Below are 9,946 nucleotides of genomic sequence, written 5' to 3'. Positions count from 1 at the left end.
GACCTACCACACGCCACTCATCAGCCAGCACACAACAAAACAACAGCTCGCTGCAATCTACTTCCAACGTTAAATGGAAATGAAACAGTGGAAATGGGAATGAGGTCGATGGAAAAAAATTGCAACTGCAACAAGAAACAACTGCACCAGACAGACAGACAGACAGACAGACAGACAGACAGACAGACAGACAGATAGACAGGCAGACCAGGCGTTCTTCAAGCTGGCATCGAACGCACGAGTGCATATCTGGGTGACCTACAAACAAAACAGAAGAGAAATACATACGTCATCGTCAGCTGTGCAACCTGCAAGGCAAGCTCGAACACGTCATCATCAGCTGGATACACAACAATGCAACGAGAGGAACGTAAGAATATGGAATGCGTTCAAACATGCAACATTGATTGGAAGGTACATGAGTGAGTTTATTGTACATTGTGTTGAGATCATGTTGTGTATGTGTAAATGTGTGTGTGTGTGTGTGTGTGTGTAACGTTCATCATATAAAATATATAATGATAATGCACACGCACACACACGCACGCACACACACACAAAACGCAAACACTAACACATACACAATGGCACTCACACAATCACAGACACTTGAACAAGCCCTCACCGACCAGCTTTACCATTCAATCAACCAGACAAAGATACATATAAATATAATCATAATGTAATATAACACAAATCTGTATAGGAAAGCAGTTTCAGTATACAAAACATAGGCAGGACCGACACAGAACACACGTCACACGCATGCAGAACAAAGAGAGGATCGTCCAACAACAACAGACATGCGGGATATAGACTCATATTACGCATGATAAATGCATCTTTCATTATCACAGACACACATGTGTTTTTTTAAATCATGCTCAATGGAATGCAGGCAGGTATGTATATATAACTTGTGTTTCTGTTATGCTAGATGTGGGTATACGTATGGTGTATATGTAGTGCCAGTGTGTTTATATGTTCATATTTGTAAAAACGTTAAATGGAAGATTTATTTCTTGTTAAAGTTTTCAAGATACAATATCCTTTGTTGAACTTAAATAAATAACTACATGTATTTACCACACACACACACACACACACACACACACCCCATACATACACACGCACACGCACACACACACACACACACACACACATGTAATTTATGTATGTGTTCAACAACTTTATTTAAAGTGATGCAAACCTGTTGTTTACTGCAGTGTGAATTGTTTGTGAACGTGCATTAAATAATAAATGCAAGCATGCACAATACATTGTGCATGCATACATACATGCATGTGTGTATGCATGCACAATACATTATGCATGCATACATACATGCATGTATGTATGCATAGTATGAACATCTCATTATAAAAATCATACGTCAATGCACATGTCAGACTGATGGAGCGAGACAATCTAATGAGGATGCATGATATGTTCTGATAATGCACTAAATCATTAACGATGCATTGTGCTGTGCATGATACATTGCTGTGTAGCGTCGCATCCAATGAATTACCAATATATTGGTATCCCGTTGGCACAGGATTGGGAATTACAATGGTCAATTGTCTCTCCGGAAATTTCAATAAAAGTTGGAGTATTTTTTTGTAATAAATGTCTTTGAAACTGGGAATGGGTTTTGCTAGGGAGGGGCTGGAGAGGCTGAAATAGTTATCAGCTATTTTTGCGTAATAATTAATTTTTATTTTAGACGGAAGCAAAAAGGAGTCGAAATGGTAAATTATTCTCGCATTTGCTGCACGATACATTTGAAAACATACAATCCAATCCAATCCAATTCAATCATATTCAATCTAATTCAATTCAATCCATTCCATTTCAATCCAATCCAATTCAATTCAATTCATACATGGAGGGCTGATGCTACACTGTGTAGTGCGTTAATATCGCATAAATAAAATAAATTAATAAATAAAATAAATTAATAAATAAAATAAATTAATAAATAAAATAAATTAATAAATAAAATAAATTAATAAATAAAATAAATTAATAAATAAAATAAATTAATAAAGAAAATAAATTAATAAAGAAAATAAATTAATAAAGAAAATAAATTAATAAATAAAATAAATTATTATATTCACTTCATTACCGTAAACATTTCCCCAAAACAATATATTTATTTGTACGGCATCTGAACAGTTGTTTAATACACTTATTATTGATCCCGGAAAACGAATGACGATTGGTTTGCATAGGACGCTCACAAATGACATTATTATTATTATTATTATTATTATTATTATTATTATTATTATTATTAATAATTTGCATTGTTGTTTAAATAAAGACTATGAACATTGTTCAATAATTATAAACTGATTCGAAATAACGCCTATTGGTTTTTACAATAATTTTAATTTGTCACTGTTTAAAGTTCCATGGCAGCTATCATTTAATGATAAATTGATAAACACTGTTATAAGATCATCGTATGACATTTACTGTGATAGGAACAAGTTATGATGCTAATTAAATATATTTCACCGTTCTGCACTTAACTTCACAATGAGCAAAATGGTCTTAACCTTTAATATTATTTTATACAATTTTTAAAAATTTTATCATTGCGCATTATTTAATTAACATTAACTTATATATATATATATATATTTATCATTGTATGTTTTTTATGGTGAAAAATAAAAGATGTTCCTATTATACTACGATACTTCATTCCAACACAAATTCAATTTGAACTCCGCAACTATAATTTCTCGCCAACATGGATATCGTCCAACCTAGATAACCTGATCGTAAGTAAAGTCAGGGAGTGGCTCTCGATGCCGATCAGCGGATGTGTAGCGGAGATACTTTCACTACCAATGAAACTCGGGGGTAATAACATCATGTCACTAAGAGACACTGCAGAAAAAACAAAAATGAAAGTTCGCAGCTATTTAAAGAACAGCGATAATGAAGAAATTAAATGCTTATGGCACGAAACCTCTTCAAACTTTGTCAAACCTGACAGTTCGCTGAAAGAAACAGGCTCATTAAAGCGATCTTTCAAACTCCTTGATGAATCCCGAGTGAAGTCATGTCTCAACCACATTATCGAACTTCAATCTCAAGGTACAGTGCTCAGGTCAATTAGTGAACTTATTACTCTGGCACGGATAACTTGTTGGTCGAAAATTGTTGACAACATGTCCGGGATACATTACAGATTTTTGAGGAAATACATAATTCAACAACTGCCCACAAATTCAAATCTGGTCAAATGGGGCAAAACCACAACTCTCTTGTGCCCACTGTGTAACGTTCGACAAACAAACAAGCATGTGGTGTCAAATTGTGGTTCAACATCAGCTCTGAAAACATACACAGATAGACATAATAAAGTACTGGCGTTGATGATGGACGAGTTGAAGTTACAGGCTCCAAACGATTGCTGTTTGTTTGCAGATTTGGAAAGGGAAGGCATTCGTCCAATGTCACTCCTATTCAACACGCTTCGACCAGACATTGCCATTTTGAGGGGCAACAAGATTGAAATATTGGAACTGACGATATGCCATGAAACTAATCTAATTTCATCGAAACAATATAAACAAAAATATAAAAATTTAAATGCATATCTAAATAAAGAATATAAAGATTGTTCTATAATAATTAATACATTTGAATCGTCGCCAATTGGTTTATGTAATAATTTTAATTTATCGATATTTAAATTTACATGGTCAATACCGTTCAACTTTAAATTAATAATAAACAATGTTATTAGCTCGTCATATGAAATTTATTGTGACAGAAACATTGCCTAATGCTATTTTAAATATAACTTACACCCATGCACTTGCCATTGGCAATGAGGATGGGTGGATCGTACATTTGATTATTTTTATTCCATTGATTATTTTTTTATTCTATTCATTTTAACATTTTAGTTACAATTTATTATCTTAATATCTTATAGTTTCATTGTGTCGATTGGATAAATAAAATATGTTCACATTATTACTATTATTAATATTATTTTTTTATTATTATTATTATTATAATGAAACCAGGGGCAAACATAGAAAGTGCCCCATTTGCATTATCCTCATATCTTGTGTATGTTTATTTTTGAATTTAACATATATAGGCCCAGCTGTACTATCTGCAGTATTTGTACTAATTTTAACTCTTTTTTCAAATGAAAATATATTGTTTCGGGGAAATATTCACAAAAGTTGGAGTGCGGCGACAAACGTTTTTTTTTTCAGATGAAAATATAAACATTGGAAAGAAAGAGCATTTGACAACTGCATCACCAACAAACTCATCACAACACAGCAGCAGCAACAACAACAACAACTACAACAACAACAACTACTACTACAACTACAACAGCAGCATACAAAGCACATGACGTAATGATTCATGTTGATAACCAGATGACCTCGCCACCTGACTCACCGGTTAGAATTACTTGCAAACCAGATTATTGCTTTTCAACTATGCAACTATAAACACACGCGCATAATCACACACACATACACAAACACACACGCATACAAACACACACACACACAGACAAACACACCCCACACAAACACACATAATATTTATAAAATATTAATACGAAATATATACTTGTATTTATTTATTTCAATTCAGTTTTTTTTTACTTACAACTTGGAACAAATGCGTGCAGTGGCGGATCAAAGCTATGGATCCAAGGGGGGGGGGTTAAGGAAAGAACTAGCCCTTCCCGTTGTGAGCAGCTTTTTAATAAGTCAGAAAAAGGACTTTTTGTGAGTAAAATAGACTAAAAAATAAACGTTATAAGCCATAAAAGGTCGTCAGCCATATTGTAACAAATCTTGGTCCCCCGTGAAAATTTGGCCCTCCCGTGAAACTTTAAATATTTTCAAATTTTTGCCCATTCCCCATCAAAGTTGTCTAGATCCAGCACTGCAAACAAACACGCGCGTGTCATGCTGTCTATGTTATCTGAACGCTGAACTAATATCATCGTGCGATGTTTTGTGATCATTGCTGACACGTGCGACAAATTGGAGGAAAGAATTATGGAAAGATGTATTGTACAGAGAGTGGAAACAAACCATGCTATTGAGTATCACGACTTCCCACTTCCTACGTAAAATGTTATCCACCGTATGAAGTTTAGCATCAGATCGTGAATACAATTTCTTCTACACTTTTCAAAGACCATTGCTTATTTTTCGTTGTTAAATTTGGTTAAGGAATGAAAGCACTTAACGCTCATACGCATCATTTCCAGTTTTTTTTACTTTTGAAAAATCTTTTGTTCGGTACAGACAGGCCTTACATTCACGTCAGCTGGATTGCTTTTGCAATGAACTGAAAATGACATAGCCTTGCAGTTCAGTGCTGTAACAATTGAAATTCAGGCTTCATGAAGTTATTCATTTCTTAGCTGATTACAAAATTCATTTCTTAACTGGTTAAGAATAAGAATAACATGAAAATAAAATAAGTTAAAGAATTTGTTGAGTGACAAAACCAACCAACCAACCAATCAACCAGACAGCCAGCCAGCCAGTCAGCCAGCCAGCCATCCATCCAACCAACCAACCTACCAACCAGCCAACCAATCAATCAACCAACCAGCCAGCCAGCTAGCTAGCCAGCCAACCAACCAACCAACCAACCAGCCAACCAACCAACCAACCATCCAACCAACCAACCAACCACTTAATTTAGTTCTAAAACGTTATCTCGAAACACCAACAAACACATCAATAAAATGTGTACTGTGGCAAAAAATTAAATTTTGAAGAACTTGAAATTTTTAACTGATTTTTCTTTCAGCGGCTTTACAGGCAGCGTCGAAAGGACAGGCGCAGTCAAAGAAGAATAGGGATGAAGTGAATAACTTTGCTAGGGTCTACGCATTTTTTAAATAGATTACTGTTTTAGATTTCTCACAATTGTAAAACTTGCCAAAATTGTATGAAAAACGCAGAAAAAAGTAGAAAAATATTTATGGCTACACCACTGGAGTTAAAACATCAACTCAAAACGACAAAAAAGGCTAATGGCTAAAACGCTAAGCCGATGGTTAAAACGCTAAACTTTTTGAAGGGCGTCTAGACAGATGTTGAATTTTAAATTATAACAATTGAAGAATCTAGATAATTGATTTTAATACCTGATGAATCTTTTCATCCAGCCGCACATAAAAAAAATGTTTATGTAAAAATCAGAAACCTACATTTACTAATATGAAATTAAAACTCTCTAGCGATCGAATCAAAATTTAAAAATATAAAATTGAATTATTTCCACTCACCAGGTGTAAGGTTGTTAGTTAGTTTGGCGCCATTTTCAAGGGTCCTCGCTCGGCACGTTTTGTTGGCAACATTGCTACTGACGATGATGTTTTCGCCTGTCACATCCTTCTTTGTCTCATCACTATCATCATTTTCATCATCATCATCATGGTAATAATCATAATCATCATCATTATCGTCATCATTATCAACATTTGTGGTGGTTGTATCATCCAACTTGACGTCGGCAAAATATTTGTTTGCAATAATAAGTGGTCGTTGTACGTTGTAGCTTTTTTTGTCGTTGCTGATAATGTTGTTGTTGATGTTATTGTTGATGCTGTTATTGTTGATGTTGTTGTTGATGCTGTTGTTGTTGTTGTTGATGTTGTTGTTGAAGTTGTTGTTGCTGATGTTGTTGTTGTTGATGTTGTTTTTGATGTTGTTGATGTTGTTGTTATTTTGGCTGATGTTGGCACATCTTTTAAATAACCTGCTGCCGCTAACACTGAATTTTTTATTCTGTTTGCTTATCCTGACATGTTGGTTCAATGATTTGTGGTCGGAGTTATGTAACATGTTGATGCTGGTAGTGGTGAAGTTGTTGTCGTTGTTGTTGCCGCCGATGCTGTTGTGGTTTTGTTTAGTGTTACTGGTGATGTTGTTGCTCTCTGGATGACTGCTAATGCATGTTGTGGGATTGTTGTCTCTATAACAACTTGTGACGACATCCAAGATGTTGTTGTTATTGTTGATGTTGTTGTTTTTGTTGTTGTATGTTACCAGTTTCAGGTTAGAATTTAAAATATTGTTGCAATTGTTGTTGTTTTTTGTGTTGTTGTGCGTGTTAACTTCTTGGCTGTTGTAGTTGAAGGTGTGTTTGTAGAGGTAAGGGTACAAACTTTTGTGCAGTCTGTCCAGCAGCGTTCCTGTGTTTGTTTTGCTGCTGCTGCTGCTGTTGCTGCTGATGATGACGTCATCAAAAGTTGAGCATGAGACGCTGCTGTGGATGGCTGTTGTTGTTGTTGTTACTGAAGCGCTTGTTGTCAAAGTGGTTTTTGCTGTTTTCGATAATGCTGCCAATGTGGTAGCTTGTATATGTGATATTGTCGTTGTTGAAGTTGCTGCTGTTGCTACTGTTTTTGTGTTTAACGTGTTTGTAATTCTATGCTCTGTAATGTTGTAGTTGTTGTTGATGTTGTTGTTGTTGGTGTTGTTGTTGTTGATGTTGTTGCAAGCAATCTGCTCATGATCATCAGTTCGCATTTGAAAGTTGTTGCTCATTAAATTCTGCCTGAGTGTATGACTGCGACTTTGTTGACCAACAGATATGTTGTTGTTGTTGTCTGAAACTATAGTATCGTTGTTGCTGCTGTTGTTGTTGTTGCTGCTGCTGCTGATAAGAAAGTTGTTGCTGATGTCCTTGTACTTACGGTTCCTGTTAAACTTAGTGATGTTCGACAGATTCCAGTTCAATTTGATGTACCTTCTGGCAAAAGAATAGAAAAGTGAAATGAGTATGGACACAAATGCAACAAAACTGCAACTGTAATGTCATCATCATCATTTGTTACTTGCTTCCTATCCATCGTCACTTTCATCCTACCTTAGGACATCATAAACTGTCTGATGCTATCAACATAACCTCATAACCACCATCTATCACCATCAACATGAAGCAACAGTATCATAACTATCATCATAATCATACCTCCAATCACGTGATACGCGGGCATCGTTAGTCGTGACGTCATAGTGGTGCAGCGAGGTCGTACGCAGGGGAGGTCTTCGCGGGGGTTCCTTCATGACGTCACTCCAGTTTGTTGTAATTGATGTTGCGGTTGATGTCAATGTAAATGTTGTTGTTGCTGAAGTGGTAAGAAATTTAGTCGTTTCTGAAATTGTTATTGTTGACTTCGACTCATCTGTAACGCGTGTTGTAATTATTGTTGTTATTGTTGGAGTAGTAGCAGTTGTTGTTGTTGATGTAGCAATAGTAGCAGCAGCAGAAGCCGAAGCAGTAGTAGCGTTTGTGTAAACTTTCGTCTCGTCTACCTGACTCGCTAATTTATTTAGATCTTGAATAAAATTTTCAAATTTGAGCCCGCCATCTGAAGACAACTCATTGTTGTGCTGTGGGTCGTCTTTGTCGAGTCGGCTCATCTGACTTTTCTTAGTTGAGACGTCGTTCGTCATGCCATTGTGTGGTCTGGCATGAGTATTGTTTGGTTCGTTTATATTATTATTAATATTATAGCTATAATAATAAAAATAATTATTATTACTATTACTATAATTACTAATAATACTATTGTTTTTGTTGTTATTGATGTTATTATTATTATTATTATTATTATTGTTGTTGTTATTGTTGTTGTTGTGTTCGTTTTTTTTATGGTCATTGTAAATATTGTTAACATTTAAAACCGCGTTACTGTTTCTTCTGCTAGTGCAAGTAATAACGCTGCTGTTATAAACGTTATTATTATTATTATTATGGTTGTTGTTATTGTTGCTGTTGTTGTTGTTGTTGTTGTTGTTATTATTATGATTATTATTATTATCATAATTTATAGAGCCTTCATCGTCATGCGAGCTCTGGCCCAGATTGTAGAGCGTGGAGTTAGTTGGTTGCCTATTTGAACGTTTCAATTCAAATGTAGTTACGTTATTGTTGTTGTTGTTATTGTTGTTATTGTTATTATGACTGTTGTTGTCATTGTTGTTGTTTTTGTTGTTAGTGCTTTCGAAGTCAGTTAGTGTAATGTTGATGTTGTTGTTGCTGTCTGGATTGCTACTCATTCCGACATTTTTACTTTTATTGTTATTGTTGTTGTTGTTACTAAAATTGAACATATTATTTTTCTCTAGACAACTTTCTTGGTATCTTGAATTTGATTGGCGGTTATTTATGGACTGGTTTCCAATTATGTAATGAGAAATTTGGAAGTTCCTGACGGATGGTACCGTGGTGACGTCAGAGTTTATAAGCAGATGTTTGTTGTTGTTGTGGTTGTTGTTGTTGTCGTTGTGGTATGCATGTTGATGTGTGTTAGCGTTGTTAATGTTGTTGTAGTTGATGTCCATGGCGTTTGTTTTGTTGCTAATAGCGTCGTTGTTTAAGTTGTTGCTGCTACTGCTTCCAAAGTCCTTTTCACTAAAACTTAGGCTGTTGATGATGTGTTCATTGTTGTTGTTGTGCTCATTGTTGTTGTTGTTAACCTTATTGTGGTTAATGCAATGAATGTCATTTGGGTTGTTGCAAAAACTGTCGTTGTTGTTGTTGCTGTTGTTGTAGCAGCTCTGGGAGACTTTGCAGATATTGTTGTTGCAGATTTCAAGCAAGTTGTTGGGGTTTATTTCGGTGTTTGTTGGATTTTTTAAAACTTCGTTCGTCTCATTGTATTTTAAATGACTCTTCAAGATATGGTTTGTACTGTTTACATAGCTGTTTACAAAATGCTTCACGTTACTTACACTTACGTTCACACGGTTGTTCACATGTTTGTTCCCATGGTTGTTCACATGGTTGTTCACATGGTTGTTTACATGATTGTTGACATGATTGTTTACATGGTTGCTTACATTAATGTTAATAAAATTGTTTACGTTGTTTGTTTTGTTCACAGCTATGTTCTTGCAGTTGTTTACAAAATTAG

The 9,946-nt window shown here is 35.1% G+C and overlaps 1 protein-coding gene across 1 annotated transcript in view; it reads right to left on the bottom strand.

Annotated features, from left to right (window-relative positions):
• Positions 1–6,293: 6,293 nt before the first annotated feature.
• HELRODRAFT_178741 (hypothetical protein) overlaps positions 6,294–9,946 on the bottom strand; it is a gene marked incomplete at both ends in the record, with an annotated part of 4,642 nt that continues 989 nt past the window's right edge. Inside the window, 2 exons of the mRNA XM_009026817.1 lie at positions 6,294–7,776; positions 7,999–9,867. Coding sequence (XP_009025065.1) covers positions 6,294–7,776; positions 7,999–9,867 — 3,352 coding nt within the window. The remainder of the gene's footprint in view (positions 7,777–7,998; positions 9,868–9,946) is intronic.

The sequence above is a fragment of the Helobdella robusta genome, assembly GCF_000326865.2.
Source record: "Helobdella robusta unplaced genomic scaffold HELROscaffold_49, whole genome shotgun sequence".
NCBI classification, from domain to species: Eukaryota; Metazoa; Annelida; class Clitellata; order Rhynchobdellida; family Glossiphoniidae; genus Helobdella; species Helobdella robusta.
This window is presented reverse-complemented; position numbering and strand designations above follow the sequence as displayed.